General features: G+C 58.9%; 1 protein-coding gene across 1 annotated transcript in view; it reads right to left on the bottom strand.

Annotated features, from left to right (window-relative positions):
• Positions 1–455: 455 nt before the first annotated feature.
• The window catches only part of ARHGEF17 (Rho guanine nucleotide exchange factor 17), a 30,098-nt gene continuing 11,570 nt past the window's right edge, over positions 456–18,983 (bottom strand). The window contains exons 2-21 of the mRNA XM_031505783.2: positions 10,418–10,495; positions 8,072–8,254; positions 7,569–7,685; positions 7,212–7,304; positions 6,663–6,839; positions 6,348–6,398; positions 6,014–6,123; positions 5,819–5,904; positions 5,590–5,708; positions 5,139–5,352; positions 4,942–5,015; positions 4,630–4,823; positions 4,289–4,539; positions 3,703–3,949; positions 3,535–3,621; positions 3,372–3,439; positions 2,873–3,021; positions 2,591–2,765; positions 1,692–1,934; positions 456–1,200 (exon numbers count right to left, since the gene is read on the bottom strand). Of these exons, the coding sequence (XP_031361643.2) occupies positions 1,010–1,200; positions 1,692–1,934; positions 2,591–2,765; positions 2,873–3,021; positions 3,372–3,439; positions 3,535–3,621; positions 3,703–3,949; positions 4,289–4,539; positions 4,630–4,823; positions 4,942–5,015; positions 5,139–5,352; positions 5,590–5,708; positions 5,819–5,904; positions 6,014–6,123; positions 6,348–6,398; positions 6,663–6,839; positions 7,212–7,304; positions 7,569–7,685; positions 8,072–8,254; positions 10,418–10,495 (2,907 nt within the window). The 3' untranslated portion in view covers positions 456–1,009. The remainder of the gene's footprint in view (positions 1,201–1,691; positions 1,935–2,590; positions 2,766–2,872; positions 3,022–3,371; positions 3,440–3,534; positions 3,622–3,702; positions 3,950–4,288; positions 4,540–4,629; positions 4,824–4,941; positions 5,016–5,138; positions 5,353–5,589; positions 5,709–5,818; positions 5,905–6,013; positions 6,124–6,347; positions 6,399–6,662; positions 6,840–7,211; positions 7,305–7,568; positions 7,686–8,071; positions 8,255–10,417; positions 10,496–18,983) is intronic.

The raw sequence follows: 18,983 nt of genomic DNA, 5'->3' as shown, positions 1-18,983 counted from the left end.
TCCTGGGGTGAAAGCAGGAAAATGGGGGAGAAAAAGGGCAGATGGGGGAGGGCTGGTCCAGCACAGTCGCATTTTTAGGGTCCCTCACACTGTCACCCCATTGTAAGGGTGGGGGGACAGCCCTGGTGGCGGGCGGGGAATGCGATGATTGTTCTAATCCAGAGATGCTTCTAACGTCAGCAGCGCCTTCACCCCACTTCCCAGGCTGCAAAATCCCACTGGGAATCACAGAGAAGGAAGGGGAGGGACCCAAATTTCCTTCCCTCCTCCCCTCCATCATCTCCCCCCCTCCACCAGCGTGGTCCAGCTCCGCCCCAGCGGGGTCAGGCTGTCCCTCGGGGCGATGAACCGGGAAGTTTTAACCCCTCAGCTCCGGCGTGGAGGGACTGGTAGAGCGGTGATGATGCCCCGGACCCCTCCCCAAACCCCCAAATAAATAAGGATGTTTATATATATATAATATATATATATATTTAAAACAAACGAACAAACAAACAGAGCTATCTGGGTGCTGGCGATGGAGCGAGCGGGTTAGCGGGAGGCCCGGGCCGGGGGGGACACCGCGGGTGGATTGTCCCTGGGGTGGTCCCGCGGAGTGGCCGGGGGTCCCGGGGGCCGGGGGAGGTGACAGGCCCGCGCCCCCCCCCGCCCCGTGAAGCAGGCACACACAAAACCGGCGAGCAAGGCAGGTTCCTGGCTGTCGGGCATCCTCCGGCCGGTCCCCAGGGATGCTCGGTATCGTCCTCCTCCTCCGCGCCTTCCCAAGCAAACCCCCCGTCCCCTCCCCATCTTCCGGAGGCCCCCGAAGCGCTGCGTGTCCCCCCCCGAGTCCAGCGCGGCGGCCGGGGGGACGGCGGGGGGAGCGGGGCTCATCCCCCCAGCGCCGAGCACACAGAGAGCAGCCGGGCTGGAGATGAGAGGTGCTGGGGCGGGGGGCGGCGGGGAGGGGGCCGGACCCCCTTTCTGCACACAAGGGGGCCAGCACCCCCCGTTTCTGGCCGGTGGCTGGTCACGCTCTCCAGAGGAGGAGGTGGTTGGTGCTGTCGTCCCGGCCCACGGTCTCGCTGCTGCTGGTCAGCCGGAAATCCTCGTAGCCGTCCCCGCCGCTGATCACCAACATCTTGGGCTTGGACAGGGCCAGGGCGGGGGCACGAGGGCGGGACGGGTCTCGTTTCTCGGCCTCGCTCGGCTTCTCGGCCCCTGCCAAGCGCAGACCCCCCCGCAGTGCTGTCACCACAACTCCGCTGGTCCCCACCGGATCCCACCAGCGACACCTCAGCATCAACCCTCCACCGCTTTCCCAGGCACCGCATCCCGGCCCCAAAAACCTCCTCTCATCCCGATAGCCCCTCCCACCCCAGAGTGGCCACTGTAACCCAAATTAGCTCTTCCTTTCAAAACTGCCAGCTCCCATCCCATTTCCTCCTTCTCCCCATCCCTGCCCCGCCTCGAAGCTGGGTGACACCGTGGGAATTTGGGTCTCTCTGGGAAATCTGCGGTTGCCCATGCTGGTAGAGAGCAGCTGAGTACCCAGTTTCCCCCATCCTCCACTGCCAGTTTTTCACCCTGGATTTTAAGAAGGCAAGAACTCAACGGGGACACCAACACTTCCTGGTCATCCAGAACAGCATTCCCAGCCCCACAAACCCGGTGCGCTGCCACGACTGCGACATGCCAGCCACCCCACCTACCCGTGTCCCTGAGCAGGGGGAAGAGGACGTCAAAGCCGTCAGGCAGCTCGATGGCCGTGAGGAAGCGCACGTGGCCGGTGTGGCCCTGGGACAGCCCCACTAGCGTGGGAGCTGCCTTGGGTGACACCGCCAGGGTGAGCACCACACCGGCGCTGGTCCCAATCCACAGCAGGTCCTTGCAGGCCAGCAGCGCCGTGATCCGCAGGCAGGCGGCCTTGTGCTGCCGGATGATGGCATCCGAGCCTGCCGGGCATCCCTGCCATCGGTGCCTTGTCCTGCCCCACACAGCGCGGGGAAACCCCCCACCCACAGGGATCCATTCCCAGGGGGATCTGTGGCACACGGGACATGGCGAAGGGAGCTCACAACCCCCCCTTCCCAGCTGGTGGCATCACATTGGGTTGATAGGACAAGAGGGAATGGCTTCCAACTGAGAGAGGATAGAGAAGGAATTCCTGGCTGTAAGGGTGGGGAGGCCCTGGCACAAGGCACCCAGAGAAGCTGTGGCTGACCCTGGATCCCTGGAAGAGTCCAAGGCCAGGCTGGACAGGGCTTGGAGCACCCTGGGATAGTGGAAGGTGTCCCTGCCATGGCAGGGGATTGGAATTAGATGATCTTTAAGGTCCTTTCCAACAGAAACCATTCAGGAATTACACAATTCTGTGATTATGGGATTACTGCCCTGTTCCAACATTTATCCATTTCCCCAGGGGCTGCCCTATTTCCATATGGGATTACCCAGCTCCCTAACATGAGCACAAGGAACTTGTATCTCCTCCCCCAAACCCAGCATCCTAGATTTCCCAGCACTGGGTGCTTCAGGGCATTTTCCAGGGCTGCTGGCACCCCCGGGAGCCAGCACTGGCACCCATTGGATACACACCACGGGTGTCCCTTACCGGCGAGCATCTTGTGCACCGGGGGGGTGACGTCTGCCTCCGCCAGCTGCTCGTAGGTGGTGGCGTGGTACAGCCGGACCTGGGCGCTGCCCTGCAGCGCGACCCACACGCCGCTGCCCGTGCTCACCATGCAGGTGACGCTGCGCCCGCCGTCCTGCCCCACCTGGAGCGTGTGCTGCGGGGGGACAGATGCCACCAGTGATGCCACCGGTGATGCCACCGGTGATGCCACTGGTGCCCGTCACACCTCCCGCCGCGCCCTCTGGCTGCCACCCACCGTACCTCCTGTGCCAGCGTGGTGGTGTTGAGGACCATGACTCGGTTTTGGCAGCCGCACCACAGCTTCCCTGCCACTGCCACCATCTTGGTGATGGGGCTTCCCGGAGAGCCCAGGGACAGGGACTTGGAGTTCTGGGGGTCCCAGAAGCGACCTGAGAGGGTGGGGAGAGTGGGGTGGGTAGTTAAAGCATTCTCAAAAACAAATCCAACTCCATATGGACAGTGGGGTGTTGTGGCTGAAGACAACTTTCTCCAGGTCACCTCTCAGAGGGGACATTAAACTGATGCCACCATGGGGTTCCAGTGGCCTGCAGGAACCAGGAGAAAAGCGCCCACATCCACCTGCCTCTGAGTGTGGTGTCTCCAGCATCCTTCCAGGGATATCCCTTTCCATGGAAGGAGGGAAGCCACCCTGAGCATCCCTCTGCAGAGGTAGCCCAAGCCACCCTCCAACAGCCACCACTTTGGGGATGCGTTTTTGACATCCCAAATCGAACCTCACCTGCTTCTCGCTGGTACACAACAAGCTCCCCGTTGGCCAATGACACAAAAACCTGGTTATCCAGGTACCTGTGGGCACAAACCACCTTTGACATCCAGCTGCAGAAGGCCAAAATCCCCTGCCCTGCCCCACCCAGAGCTGAAAATCTCCCTTCCTCACTTACAGAATGCACATGACAGCAGCAGCGTGTTGCATCTTCATGCTGTTCTTCCTGTTCCGGATGTTGTCCGAGGACTGGTACACGTGGATGCTGAAGGAGGAGAGCAAAGCTTGAGGCTCCCCCAGGACTGGCGTCCTTCCCGTGCAGGAATTCCCATGCTGGGGAACCTACCAGCCATCCTCGGTGCCCAGCCACATGGAGCTCTGATGGGCTTCGGGGTCAAGGCTGAGGAGGTCCTCGAGGCTGCCGTGGGTGAAGGAGCCGCGGCTGGAGCGGCGCAGGGCCCGCCCGTCCGTGGGGCTCTCGCCGTGCCGGCTCTGCCCGTAGGTGCCAGTGATGGGCATGAAACCAGGCTCCTGCTCTTCCTCTGAGCTCGTCGTCTCCACTGCCGCCTCCTTGCAGCTTGAGATCTCTTCATCTGCAGAGGAGGAAGAGGAGGAGGAAGGAATGGGTCAGACCACGACCATCCAACACTCTCCAAAGGCATGGGGAAGAGACCATGGGTGGCGTCAAGCCCAGGGGATGGCACAGGGATGCTGAGCCCCAAAACCCACGAGGCTTCACCCAAAGTCCCCCCCATCTCAGTACCACACTGCTGGGCCAATGCCTTTAAACATCTCTTTTCCCAGGCTCAAAAGCCTCCACCTGCACATTCCCTCGAGGAATACAAGGCAGAGAGGCCAAAACAACAGAGCTGCCCATAATTTTGGGGCAAAAAAGTGTATTTTTCCTTAAGCAGAGGCTGGTGAGAACTCACTGCCGAAGCTGGAGGAGATGGTGGAGTGGCTGGCTTGGCTATGCAGCGTCCCGGAGGGACTGGGCGAGGACTCATCATCCGTGTCATCGCTGTCAAAGGGCACCAGCTCCCTGTTGCCGCCGTCCACGGGCTCCGAGAGCTCCAGCGACGAGCCCGAGATGGAGATGTGCAGGCATGGCTGCGACCCCGCGTCCTCCGGCGGCGCCGGGCCCAGCTCCGCCGAGGGGCTGCCCAGCGGCTCCGCGCGCTCCCTGCCGCGACCGGGGAGGGAGGGAGGGGAGAGAAGCAGCTCCAGCATCGCCCCGCGCCCGCTGGCGCCGCGGGGCCAGGGCGTGTCCTACCTATAGGCGCGCTTGAGGCCGGGCACGGAGGCAATGCAGAGGATCCTGGCGGAGCAGACGGCGATGCACGCCTCCACCGTGGGCTCCTTGCGGATGCTCAGCAGGCAAACCTGCCCCACGTAGCCGTCGCTGTTGCAAACCCAAACCTCGTGAGAGCTCTCTGGGCTGCCGTGGCTGGGAGAAGCGCAGGAGAACTGCCAGGGAGGAGAAGATTGGGTTATTCAGGAGCGACGCAGGAGCTGTCACCATCTGGTAGCAAGACCACCGGGATGGGGAGGACCTGTGGGATGCCTGAAGCCAGATTTTGAGTACCTGCATCCCGCTCCGTGTCTTCATGATAGGGATGGCTTTGAGGAACTCCGGGTCCAGGCAGTTTTTGCTGGAAGCTGGGAAAATCAGATTGGGGGATCAAGAAGTGATGGAGGAAAGGGGTCTACCAAAGCGGGGTGGCAGGGGGTGGGGAATGACAAGCCCACCACCACGTCCACCTGCCCTCTCCCTGCTGTTACCCAGCTTTTTCTTGGCATCCTCGAAGGCTTGCTCGAAGCCGAGCCGGGCGTCGGGGTTGGGAAACTCGAAGATGAAGGACTCGGTGCCGTCAGCTTTGGTGGTGCTGAGCTCCACCTTGTTGGGGGGGAAGGCCATGCTGAAGGACAGAGATTGTTTCTCTGACAATTCCCGGTGGATGGCGGCCATCAGGTCCTTGATCACGTCATCCAGGCCCTTGGGACAGGGACAACACCAGCTCTCAGGGACAGGCCACCACAAGCCACATGCTTGATAATCCCCCGTCCATCCCCTGGCATCCTTCAGAGGCTGCCCCAACCTCTTTTGTGGCTTTAGGATGCTTATGGCCACCAGCCCTGCCACAGGTTCTCCCCTCCCACTGAGGACATCCTGTGTGTTCCCACTGGGAATGTATCCAACCAGGGGACAGCGGCAAGGCTGCCATCCCCATACCTGGTGGGGGAAGCTGAGGGTCTCTGACAGCTTGCTGACTTGCCCCAGCGTGTTGAGGTCTTCATCCAGGCGGCTGATGCTTTTCTGGATGCTCTCCCTGTTGGTGGCTTGTGAGGCACCTGTGTGGGGACACACGCACAGCGTTAACCTTTCCCTCCCTGGCACTACCAGCCAGGGGGAGACATTGGTTTTGGGATGAGATGGGACACTTCAGCAGGCAGTGACAGACCTTTGACAATGTCCACATCCTCCAGGGGCAGCTTCCAGAGCAGTTTGTACTTGCTGGCGGTGTCGATCACACTGGCCGCCGTGTACCTGGGAGGTTGGGGGGGATGGCCGAGCTGCACCCACAGCCACAGCCCCCTAAAGCCACGCCAGCAGGCAGGGACAGCCAGGGGGTGTCCCCAAGCCTGGTGGTACTCACAGGCTCATGGAGCTGCGGCGGAGCGAGCCCGACTTGCGTTTCAGCGTGGTGCACACCAGCAGGTCCGTGAACAGGAAGAAGGAGCGGTCCTTCTTCCCACCCACTGCCTTCTGTGGAGCAGTGGGAGACACCAGGGGGTTAGTGACCATCCCTCCTCTGTGCCAATGCTGGGAGAGGGCCCTGTCTCGGTTTCTCCATGTGCTGCCTTGCCCTTCCATCTGTCTGCTCCATCCATCACCTCCCATGGTCACACAGGCACCCCATGACCTGCAATCACAGCCTCCCACTGCCCACCCAGGGTGTGGTCCCATGGCCCCACAGACCCCGCTCTTACCACTTCCACAACCATCTCTTGGCGCAGGAACCTGCGGAGCGGAGCCTGGAGCTGTTGGGACAAGGAGACTCGTGAGTGGGAAGCCTCTACGGGGAGCTTTGTGTCCTTCATCCCTGCCCCTGCATCCCCCAGCTTAGAATTGGGACCCCAGCCCCTTCCCGAACCCTCAGGGGCCCACAAAAAACAAATGAGAATGAGGAAAGTGGGACTTGGAGGAGAAAACAAGTGACCCAGCCTGGGGTGACCCAAAAGAGCAGAAATGAGGACATTTTGTGGAGAAGGAGGGTGCCCCCATCCAAGGCCCCCACTACGTACATCCTCCATCCCTTCAATGTGGGACTCAATCTCCTGCACGATCCGGGCGTTCCTTTCCACCTCCTCCGCGCTCTTCATGCCCTTGTTGATTCTCTCGGCCACCTGCTTGATGTTGCGCTGGGCGTCGATGAGGAAAGGGTGGTCAGGGTGGTCCTCTGGTGTGTGCTTCAGCAGGTCCTGCCACGGGGACAGAGCTGGGCTGTCACCTCTGGCAATGCCTGGACACTGGCACTGTCACTGCTCCAGCCCCTCCCACACTGCTCTGGCTGCTGGGGATGGAAACCAGCCCCAAGGAGGGAGGTGGACAAGCCCAGCAGAAAGGCTGAGGGTAAGGGGACCATGGCGTGGTGGGGCAGCTGGGTGACTGTCCTCAGAGTGACCATCCCCAGGAGGGTAGAGCCAGGTGCACACCTGGGGACACCAACTTTGTGACAAAGGGTGGGAAAAGGGGTCAGGAGAGACCTGAGAGCCCGGAAAGCTGAGTGGAGGCGAGAAGGATCAGTAGCCTCCCCCGTGCTGGTGTGACACGGCCACCCTGGTGTCACCCACCTTCACCAGCAGCTCGTATCGCGGGATCCTCTGCACAGGCTTGATCATCAGGTCAGACAGGGCCTGCTTCTCCTTGTTCTCCCGCATGCTTTGCTGCAAAACACCCATGAGGGTCAAGGATGGGCCCCTCGGTGGGACACAGCCTCCCACTAAGCCAGGGTAACCCATTTTGGTTTGGGGTTCGAACTTCCACACCATCCGGAGCAATTCCAGTTCATCCCAACTGACCCTCTTTGCAATAAAACCAAGAAGGTGGGGGCAAAATTCCCAGTCTGGCAATAAAGTTACTCCCTGAACTCCAATCCTGCCCTGATTCAGCTTGTGGCCAGGATCTATGGAGACAGAAGCAGGACCCACCTCCAGGAACTTCATGAAAGCCGGCCGGGCTTCCTTGGCGATCCTGACGGCATCCTTGGCATTGAGGAAGTTATCAATGTAGGCAGAGTAGATGTTCACCAGCACATCCTTGGAGAACTGCGGGGGAAAAACAAGGCTAGGTCCAGCAACAATCATGGACATACTGGGAGAGCCTGGAAGAAGCTGCCCCAAGGGTTAACTCTGGCTCTGGGCTGGTGCAGGGAGGGCTCACCCGCTGTCCGCCCACCTCGATTTTTCAGCCCTGATGTTTGTGCTCCCGAGGCAGAAACGCGGAGCTGCAGAGCCAGCCGGGAGCAGCAGCTCCCACCCTTATGCTAAGCAGACAGCAGGCCTGGAGATCGTCTCCTGTTCTCCATCCCAGGCCTACTTGGCCCATCCTTTCATCACTCCCCTGCCTCCTGTTCTGAAACCTCTGCTCTAGGGCCGTGCCCAGGAGTGGGCACACCCGCATTCCCGGGGGGAATTGCCCCGCCAGGACCTACCGACTGCACCAGGAGGTCGCCCACTTTCTGCTTCTCGTGCCAGTTCTGCACACAGTCGTGGATCTGCTCCAGGAACTGCTCGTGGTGCTCCAGCAGCTCGGGGATCTGGTCGAAGATCTCGTCCACCAGCGAAGGGTCACATAGCAGGGAGTTCTCCGGCTGCTTCAGTGGCTTCATGTAACCCTGCGGGCAAGCAGAGGATCCATGGAGGTTTCCTCTCCCTCCCCAGCCAGTTTGGGTCTCTCAGCCCATGTGAATACGGAGATGGATGGCACCCTGCAGCCAGGGGTTCCTCCAGGGGATGCTGGGCTGTGGAGCCCGCCAACAGGACCAGACAGGTTTTGCAACCCAGCCTCCCTGGGTCCCATCGCACCCAGTGAATGCCCACAGCTCTGTGGGGAGGGGGACATGTCTGCACAAGGAACCTGCAGGACAGGTTGGGACAGGATCCTCTCTCCCAGGTCCTTCAGAGCCATCTTCGCTGTCATGAGCTTTCACCACCCCCATCTGCCTGACCTAGCTTGGAAAACTCAGCAACACGACCCTGGGATCCAAATGCCAGAGTGTTCCTGATAGGATTTAGGATGTTTGGAAGCAGGAGGGGCTGGACCAGCAGGATGCATTCACTGAGATGCCCTAGACCACCACACAATGGCCAATAAGCAATACTCAGGGCCAGCGGGTCCTCAGCAAGGCTGGGTGGGTGGCTCTGCTATGAAACCTCTTTCCTCCATCCATGGGGCAGAGCTGCAGAGTGGAGGAGTGCCCCTGGAATGGGAGAGATGGATTTGCAGGGGATGCAGCAAGATGTGGAAGGTCGTCTCAAGCCTTGCCATCCCCTCAGCCTGACCATACAGGGCGCTGGTGGCTTTCAGGACGTGTGGAGGACCACGGAGCTGAGCTTTTAGGACAGGACCCACCTCTAGCGGCTTCAGACCTCTCCAACCAAGCGGGCAAAGGAGTAATCCCCCAAGGATCAGGTTCCTCAAGCTGATGCCAGATATCTCGTGGAGACCCAAATTAGAAGGACCAAATCCATCCTGAGGGTGTTAATCCCCTTCACCTACCCTGCTGTGTCCAGCATCTCCAGCAGGAGCTGGGATGGACTGTGCCATGCATCCTGTGCTTGCCACACTGGGCAGAAGAGCATGGAGACAGCCCTTGCTGCAGCACACAGGGACAGCAGGCAGGGTTTGCCCATGCACCACCTGACTTGGCTGGAAGATGATGCTCCAAGGTGGTCTTTGTCCCATGTTAAGTGCCACCAAGACACGTCAAGGATCTGAGCACCTTGTCCCAGCTGGGACAGGGAGCTGGGGATACCTGGAGCCCTCTGATCCCTGCCAGAAAGCCACGTTTCCCCTGGTGGCACTGTGTCAGGACAGGTCCCATGGACAAGAGCTCAGGCATTAACACCCTGTGGCCCCCCACCGGTGTCCCTCCCACCTCAGAGGATGCACAGACCACGGGACAGACTCTCTCCATGCCAAGACCAGCAGGGTGACCCCGTACAGCTCCCCCCAAAATCAGCCCCAGAGCCAGGGTCCTCTTGCCCCTCAAAGCCAAGGTCTGCACTGGCAGCAGCCGGTGGGTCCTTCCCTCCTGCAGCACATCTGTGCCCACCATGGGGGGACACTGTGGGGCATTTACGGGAAGAGCCCACGGCAGTGTTGGGATGGAGTGCCCCATGCCCTTGAGGACTGTCACAGAGGTCCCACAGGCACTGCTTTTGCAGAGCTCCCAGTTTGTGGTGTTTCCCCCCAGCAGGGGTGTGGTTGGACAAGCCACACCTCGGCCAGGTGACGTCTCCAGGGCGTTGACCATCATTAACCTGCTGAAACACCTTCATTAACATCTGAAACGTGGGGAGGACCCTCGGGCCAGGCTGCTCCAGGGGGTTTGGAACCAGCTCAGCAAAAAAGCCTGAGAAAAACCTTTGGCTCAGGTCTGCAGGTGATGATCCGAGCAGGAAATGGGAACACAAGGGAATGGGGGATTTCAGGGGTCCCCCGTCATGGCAGGGCCATCAGGCGATGGGGTGCAACACGAGAAGGAGCTTTCGGAAGGCAAGCAGAGGTAGAGACTTGGGGACACACTACGTGCCAGGTGACAACACACGGGGAATGTCAGGGGCTTTCTTTGGGCATGGAGGTAACTCCCACACCCCGTTCTTGACACCGCTGTCACAGCGCTCCCACTTCTGCCCCTGCTGTCCCCAAAATCCCCCGTCACCCAATCCACCCCGGTGCCAAACAGCTCCTGGCACAGCCCCTGCTACAGACTTGGGGTGACCACGGTGCCCGTGCCACGGTTTGGGGTGTCACACCCCGTGCCGTGCCACCTTACCTGCATCAAGGTGCGCAGGGACTCCACGTAGGACTGCTCGGTGTCCAGCAGGGTCATGATGACGTGTTTCCTCATGTCCTGCCCGGGGGGGAAAGACACACGAGTGTTTTGGGGTGACCCGGGGCGGGGGAGCTGCGTGCCGGCGCTCGGGGCCGGCGCTGGGGCTGGCTGGGGAGGCTGAGCACCGGAGGAGCCCGCCTGGCGTCCAGCTCCCCTGCGCTGCCTCTCCACCCCGATGGAGGAATCCGGGAGGATTAGGAAGTACATGACACCGAGCGCACAGACGCCTGGTTTCCTCCGCGGCCGCGTCAGGAGCCCGCCCTGGAGCTCACAGCCCTACATGGGTCGGTGCCGGAGCCCTCTGCCTCTCCAGCGGCTCCGCTCGAGCGGGCCCGCAGGAATTCGCCTCCCGCCCAGCACCGCGGGCACCCTGGGGCTGGGCTGTGCCCCACGGCAGGCGGCACGGGCGGCTGGCCGTGTGGGATGGGCCGCCAGCCTTAGGAAACAGATGGGTCGGGGTCTTCTTGGCCGTGGGGCTCAGGGACTCCTCTTGCGTGCATTGCCTGCAGCTCAGCCTGGGGGCCCAATGCTCCAGAGCCCAGGGCGTGAGGCACGCCAAAAGTTCTGGGTGTGAGATGTTCCAGGCTCTGAGTGCAGAGTTATGGGTGCGGAATGCTTCAAGGCTGCTGGGTGGGAGACACCCCAGGAGATTTCGGTGGGAGATGCCCCAAGGGCCCTGGGCCCCAAACATTTTCTCCATCACTGTGCTCCAGAGGTGCAATGATACCCCAGAAGTTTTGTGTTTGGATACACTCCAGAGATTCTGGGTGCAGAGACACCCCGAAGGTTTTGCATGTGAAGGAGAGACTCCACGTGCAGAGATATCCCAAAAGCTTTTTGTGCAGAGATGCCCTGGGTGCACAGACACCCCAAAGGTTTTTCATGTGCAGAATCTCCAGAGACCCTGGATGTGAGACATCCCAAATGTCCTCAGTCTTGTGGGATGAGCCCCTGTCCCCTGGACACGTGGGGCCGTGTCCTCCCCAGTGGGGACACGATGAGCTGTGAAGCTGCTCTGCAGCCACAGGAAGAAGTTTGACCATCCTCACCATGGAGAGAGGCCACCATGGCCCTCGTGGTCCCCAGGGAGCAATGGAGAGGGATCCTGGCCAGATCCTGCTCTAGAACAGAGCTGTGCCTCGGTTTCCCTGCTCCCCACCAGGCTGCTGATGGAATCAAGCATGGAGGAAACCCTTGTCTACAGCCAAATGTTGGTGACGGGTCCAAGGCTCTCCAGGAATCAGGAAACCATGGTGATATCGGGAACACCAGCTGAGACCTCCCCACTTGGTTAGAGAGCTTATAAACACTCTCACTGCTGGATTAAATTTGTTGTAATTACGGACGGATGGGCACTCACTGGAGGATGGAGCTTAAGGGAACCTGATGCCCCGAACTGCCTCAGTTTCCCCAACCCTCACCGAGTCTGTAGCTCCCTGCTGGTCCTTTTTTTCCTGGAGCTTTCCCAGCTCAGCACCACAGCAAAGGGTCAGACCCAGGGGCAGCACAGGCTCAGCTGCACCAGCAGCTGGGGATTTGCAGCAGTGGGGACACACAGGATGAGGCCCAACTACTGGCAAGAGGATTTTTACCCCCGTTACAGCACCACTATTACCCCGGCAGGGGCAAATTCCCACTGGGATGAGCAGAGCTGGGGGAAAGACACCATCCCAGCAGGGCAAAGCCATCCATGGGCAAAAGCAAGATGTGCCCCACTGCATTCCTTACCCCAGCAAAGCCTCTCCGCTGGGGGGGCTGAAGATGCTTCAGTCTCCATCTGCTCTCCCTGGGGACGCCCCCACCTCACCTTGGCCTCATCCTGCCTTCCCCGGGACGCTCAGTACCCTCGGGATCAGCCCCTGCCCTGGGAATCGGAGTATTTCCCACCAGCCCATGCCTCCGCCGTGTAAATCAGCACTGGGGGGGCGGTGGCAGAGATGGCTCCAGCTCCCCCATCACCCTCTCCGGGTGGGAGCATCCCCCCTCCCCGCGATCCAGAGAATGCCGGGGGTGTCGAGCTGAGGATGAGGATGGAGGCACGGTTGCCACGGCAATTGCCTCGCAGACCCCACAGGTGCCGGGTTCTGCACACACGTGTCCAAACGTGACGCATCCGTGCGCCCCCACCGCAGCCCCACATCCCACCGGCGACCCCCCGCTGCACCCCGGGACCCCTTTTGCCATCACCTCGGAGCCGCCGCGGCTGCCGCAGCCCTTCTCCGGCAGCTCCTCGGCCGCGCCGCTGAGCCCGGAGGTGGCGAAGGCCGCGTCGATGCCGTCGCCGATGTCTCGCATGTCCTCCAGCGCGATGGTGAACTGCGCCAGAGTCCTCACCATCTGCAGCATGCGGCTCCCGGGGGTCGGTCCGTCCCACGCGGCCCAAGGAATCGCGCAGAAATTCCCTTCTCTATCCCTCTCTGCCTCTATCCCCAGGTGTCCGCCCCGAGCCGGAACGCTGCGCCGGGATGCGGCGGGGAGGGGAATAAAAGCGAGGCGCTATTTATATCGCCGGGCTTCGGTGTGGATGTGGAAGTACGGGGATGTAGGAAAAGCCCTCCCGCAGAGCGGCAGCGGGCTGCGAGGCTGCGCCTGCGTCCGCGGCGACGCGAGGGTCCCCGGCCCCCGGAGCTGGCCAGGCACGGGCGGGAGGCAGAGCCGTGCCCACACAGACACGCGCGGATGCGGGCAGCGCCGGATCCCGCCGAGGGATGATGCGGGAAACGCTTTGCCCAGGGAGGATGCTGGGGGTTGGGGTGGGGGGAGCTGATGCTTTCTTGGGGCCTGTGATTTTTTTGGGGAAGGGGGACGCACGGGTGATGCTGCGGTGCTCAGCATCCTTAGGGACTCCATTCCTGTCAGTATCCCCCTCCTTGACCTTGCGGGCAGGGAAACTGAGGCACGTCCCCTTTCCCCCCATGCCATCATCACCTCAGCACCCACACCCGTGCCGGCCGGGTGATGCATCCTGCCCATATCTGTTTGTAATGCTCCCCTCCTGCTTCCTTAATTAAATCTAATTAGCCGCTCACCCCGTTTCCACAGCAACGGCGTGCAGCAGGGCTCCATCCTCTCGTTGCAGCCAGTAAATTTCCTCTTGGAAGTGAGGATGATGAGCATCCCACCCCGGGAAGGGTGCGTGGCAGAGAACGGACCACTCGGAGCAGGTAATGGGAGCTGCAAGAGCTGTCAATGCACCCAGGGATCAGCGAGGAGGGAACGCTAATTGCAGCCAGGTAACCAGGCTGCTCTCAAGGCAGCAGCAGCTCCTGCTCCCGCAACTGCAGTGCCCAGGTCATCCCAGCTGTTGGAATGCTGGGTTTATTTGGTTTGCAATCCCAGATCTGCTCGGGTTGCAGTCCTGAGATCTTCTGGGATCCCATCCCAGACCCATTTCTGCTGTAATGTCAGATTCCTTTAGGCTACCATCCTAGAAGCGGTTTTGTTGCAAGCTTGGATCCATCTGCATTGCAATTCCAGAGCCACCTGGATTGAAAACCTGGGCTCCTCTGAGCTCCAATCCCAGATTCATTTTGGTGGTAATCCCAGACACATTTGTGCTGCAATCCCAAACCCATCTCAGTTGCAATGCTGGGCATATCTACATTGTAATCAGGGATCCATCAGGGATAAAATCCTGGGCTCTGCTAGAATCCTATTGCAAACATGCTTCTATTGCAATCCATGTTTTATTTGGGTTCCAACCCCAGAACAAAATGGGTTGCTAATCTAGGTCCATCTGGATTTCAATTCCAGACCCTTCTGTTTGCAGTCCTGGGTGCTTTTGGATTATAATCCCAAACCCCCCTGGATTGCAAATCCAGGCCCAGATGGGCTGCAACACTAGGTTGTGATCCCAGACCTGTTTATTTGCCATTCTGGGCCCCCCATATGTGTTGGGATCCTGCGCCCATTTGGGTTCTAACTCCATTCCCATCTAGCTGTGATCTCAAACCCATTCCTTTGCAATTCTAGAACCATTTGGGTTCTAGTCACAGACCCACCAAGGATTCAAACCTGGGTCCAGACACATTGCAACCCCTAATCCATCTGTGCTGCAACCCCAAACCCATTCTTTTTGCAATCCCTACCCCATTCCTGTTGCAATCTCAGACCCAACAGGGAAGTCAACCTGGGTCCATCCATTTGGGCTGCAACCTCAGAACCACTCCTGCTGGAATCTTGGACCCATCTGGCTCACAGTTTTGGACCTGTTTGGGCTGTAACCCCAGATCTATCTGGGTTGTAATCCCAATAATTCCTCCTGCAATCCTGGACCCAGCAGGGATGCAAACCTGGGTCCAACCACATTGCACCAAATTCCAGCTTCATTTGAGCTGAAATCCCAACCCCGTTCCTCTTGCAATTCCAGCTTCATTTGAGCTGCAATCCCAACCCCATTTCTCTTGCAATTCCAGCTTCATTTGAGCTGTAATCCCAACCCCATTCCTCTTGCAATTCCATCTTCATTTGAGCTGTAATCCCAACCCCATTCCTCTTGCAATTCTAGGTTCATGGAGCTGCAATCCCAACCCCATTCCTCTTGCAATCCCAGCTTCATTTGAGCTGCAATCCCAACCCCATTCCTCGTGCAATGTGGGACCCACCAGGAATGCAAACCTGGGTCCAACTGCATTGCAATCCCAAATCCCTCTGGTTTGCAATCCCATTCCCCATTCCCACTCCTCTGGCCACCCCATTCCCGTTCCTCTGCCCACCCCATTCCCACTCCTCTGGCCACCCCATTCCCACTCCTCTGGCCATCCCATTCCCACTCCTCTGGCAATCCCATTCCCGTTCCTCTGCCCACCCCATTCCCACTCCTCTGGCCACCCCATTCCCACTCCTCTGGCCACCCCATTCCCGTTCCTCGGGCCATCCCAGCCGCGCTCCAGCCGCGGTCCCGGCCCGGTCCAGCCCCGGCGCTGCCGCGGCCCGGCGGCTCCGCCCGCAGCACCGCCCCGAGCCCTCCCCCGGGCCCGCCTGTCCCCGGGGCGAGCAGGGCGATCCCTCCGCGGCAGGAGAGCCTTTCCCACTCCCCGAACGCCACCCTTGGCTCAGTCCCTTCAGCCGGCCGTGTCCCGGGAACGCTGCAAGGAGACTTCGGGGCCGGCCGGAGAGGCTGCGCTTCTCCCAGCCCCTCGGGATGTGAGAGGATGGCGGGGGAAGGGTTAAGCCCGTCCTGCCCGGTTGGGAAGCAGCCGAATCCCGCCGTGCTTTCGGGGGGCCGGGGGGGGTCACCTCTCCATCACCCGGGGATGCAAACCCCGGAGCGATGCGGCCAGCCGAGCCCGGACCCCCCTGCAAGCGGCCCACAGCCCACAGGAAATTCCTGGGAGTGTTTGGCCACTCCAACAGCGCTGCCTATTTTTAGGGCCGTCTAAAATATGAGCCGGCTATTTTTAGCAGCGCGGCTCTTTGTAAACACCTTTAGATTCCCCTTCGGACCAGCCTCTGTTGTTTTTTTTTTCCCAACCTGAGCGTTTCTTCCCCCAAAACCCCAAACCCTCCTGGGAAACGCGTGCCAGTTCCTTGGGATGCAGCCAAGGGACTCATCCCCCATTCCAAGGTTTGTGCCAGCGTGGCAAAATGCTCCTGAAAACCCAAAGGTGGAGAGGATCTGGCACCAGGGGTCTGGGGGTGATTCAGCAGCACCCCAAACCTGAGATGGGGGCCAAGGAAAGGCCTTTTCCCCCAGCTTTCCTTCCGACACTGGAAATACAACCCTGAAGAAGGATGGGAACTCTCCCATCTTGATTTTATTTTTTAATGAGGCTCAGGGAGAAACCCCATCATTTTACTTTTCCCTGCACAGGATTATCGATGCAGGGGGAGTTTGCGCATCCCCAGGGATTTTAAAACATCCTAAAATATTTGAGAAAAGGCCATGGTATATTGTGTCCTGCATCCACCCCCGCAAACAAAGAGGCATCGATGGAGGAAAGTCCTAAAACATCCATTTTTAAAACAAACAAAGTCCAAAGGGAGAGTAGGAATGTACATTCCATGAGGGATCACAGCCATCACACAGATTCTGGCCCTTGAGCCCGGGCTGAGGCTGTGCACAAATCAGTGCATGGAATGATGATGTTTCCAGCCACTCTGAGGACTCCCTCCACGCTCCCAAACCCTGGTGATTGGGTCAGTGTGGGAGGGTGTTCCTCCTGCTGTCACCACCACTGTCTGGGATGCTAAAATCACATCCCATGGGGAGAAGGATCTCTGCATCCCCAGAGATCATCCCAAAATTCCCACACCCACAGCACTCAGTGTTTCTCCCTTTCTTTGGTGTAATGGGTTGTGCTAGCACCCGCTATAGCCTGAGTGAGCTGCAGCAGGGATTTTGTCCCTGAGACCCTATTCTGGGGCAAAAAATATCCAGATTTAGGGGGGCGAAAGACCACTTTGGGAGTAGGATTTGCTGCTCAGGGTCTTCCTGCAGCTGCTGAAGGAGGAGCTAGCCCTGCCTCGAGCAAAATTATTTCCACCCCTCCTAAACACACCAAAATTATAAGAGTAAATAAGTACAAGTTGTTTTTCCTTCAATTACAGCTCGTTCCTGCTGCCAGCTCCTGATGGGTGATTCTCTAGGGCATCACAGTAGCATTGTGCCAGGAGCTACCTGAATCTTGAAATCAGCATTCTCAGTTTGAAAGAATCTGGAATTTCTGCACCTTTTCTTTCCCTGTATGCTTGTTCCCAGGGCAGATCCCACTAGAGGGAGCTGGGACATAGTGGGAGCCACTGGTCCACGGGGACAGTGCATGGTGAATTCCCAAGCTTAATAATTTTAACAGATCGTCAGCTAAAAGGCTTGGAAATAAACTGTATCTGCTTCCATGCATCCCAATGCAATGAGCAAACACTTCTGCAACAAACAGCATCATCCTGGCATGTAAAACTTCCTTGTGCATCCAGAAAAGCCCCTGGCTGGCACCATCTCCCAAAACAGGAGATCCTGTATCCAGTCCAATCCTGTATTGCCTCAATCACTCAGCCTCTGTCAGGAAATCACTCAGGAGGGAAAAAAAACCATCACATTCTGTCCTCTTGGGAAGTATTAAAGCCAGAGGTTGGATTTGGCTCTGTAGGGTTTTCAAACCTAAGCAGCTCTTCCCTTGGGATCAGTGATGCTCTGCCCTATGTCCCTCAAGTGCCATGAAGTTGGGGGATGGCAGCCACTGCCATCCCTGGGTACCAATAACCTCCATTCCATGGTGCCAGTCACCTTTTTGGGGCATGCCAGCCCATCCCTGGGTACCAACCACCGCCATCCCCAAGCACAAGTCACCACTTTTTCCAGGTGTCACCTCATCCCTGGCTTCCAATCCCTCCCTCCCTGCTACCAGCCTCTGATCTCTGAATAACAGCTAACCATCCCTGGGACCACCAGGTCCTGGAGAAGCCACTGCCATGGGAACAGGAGGACCTGTGGCACAGAAGAGGGGCCATGCCCGAGCCTGCCCGACGCCGTAGGGAATCACATCCGGGGCTGCATTCCCTCCCTGCCCAGCCTCTCCCTGCTCTCCCACGGGTAAGGAAAGTCCGAGCTGCTCTCCAAAGAGTAACTTCTTGAGAGGAAATAAGAGCATAAATCAGCAGGTCTGATTCAGCCCTGCTTCAGTTACTAATAATATTCCCGTGTTTATTCGCAGGCCTGGGGCTGGAGATGTTTGCTTTTCCCTCGGCCGTGGTTTTTCCCAGGCTCCCAGCTCACAGAGGAGCATTGATTTGGTCAGGGATGCTCCCATGGAGAAACCCGGCAGCACCACCCACTCTGGGATGAGGATGAGGAGGAGGAGGAGGAGGAGGAGCAGGGCAGCTTCAGCCCCAGTGCACGGGAATTTAGTTGTTTTCCCTTCTTCAGTTGTTTTCCCTGGACTTCTCGGCTGCAGTGATTCATCCCGGAGGACACGGCCTGGCTGCAATTCTGCTTTTAAAGTGTAAGGAAAAAAAAAAAAAGGGAATAAAAAATAAAGGATTTGGGGCAATTTTTCCAAGGCAGGGTAGAAGGATGCTGGGCATCCCTGTGCTGTCCAGGGGAGCAGCAGCGCTGGGAGCAGTGCCAGTGGGATGGGGAACGCAGAGCTGTAAGATACTCATCTCCCAAAGAAACAAAAATTCCTCCTCTAAATGCACAGTGGGGCTTTTCCTGTGGGATTTTCACTAGAAATCGGGGCTTCCACCAATGACACTGGGGTGAGCGTCTCTCCCCTCTGACAAAATTCGAAGCTCAGGATTGTGCTGGTGCATCTCCTGCATCCTCCCTGTGCTGCTGGCAGCATCCCATGGATCCCCCCTCTCCATGCCCCCCTTCCCACCTGACTGGAGATGCTCACCCCAATTTAACCCTCCCCAAGTACCATCCATCCCCTGGCACGTTTGCAGAGCCCTTGGTCTGGGGCAGAGCTGGGGGCTTGTGGCCCCCCGTTTGCTGCCAGCCTTTGCCAAGGCCTGGAGCAACTTTCACCAAATATGGAAGGTTTTTTTTGCCTCCGGTTTTCAGCAC

This window comes from Lonchura striata, chromosome 2 (genome assembly GCF_046129695.1).
Source record: "Lonchura striata isolate bLonStr1 chromosome 2, bLonStr1.mat, whole genome shotgun sequence".
Taxonomy (NCBI): Eukaryota; Metazoa; Chordata; class Aves; order Passeriformes; family Estrildidae; genus Lonchura; species Lonchura striata.
The sequence above is the reverse complement of the archived record's forward strand: the minus strand, read 5'-3'. Positions and strand labels throughout refer to the sequence as shown.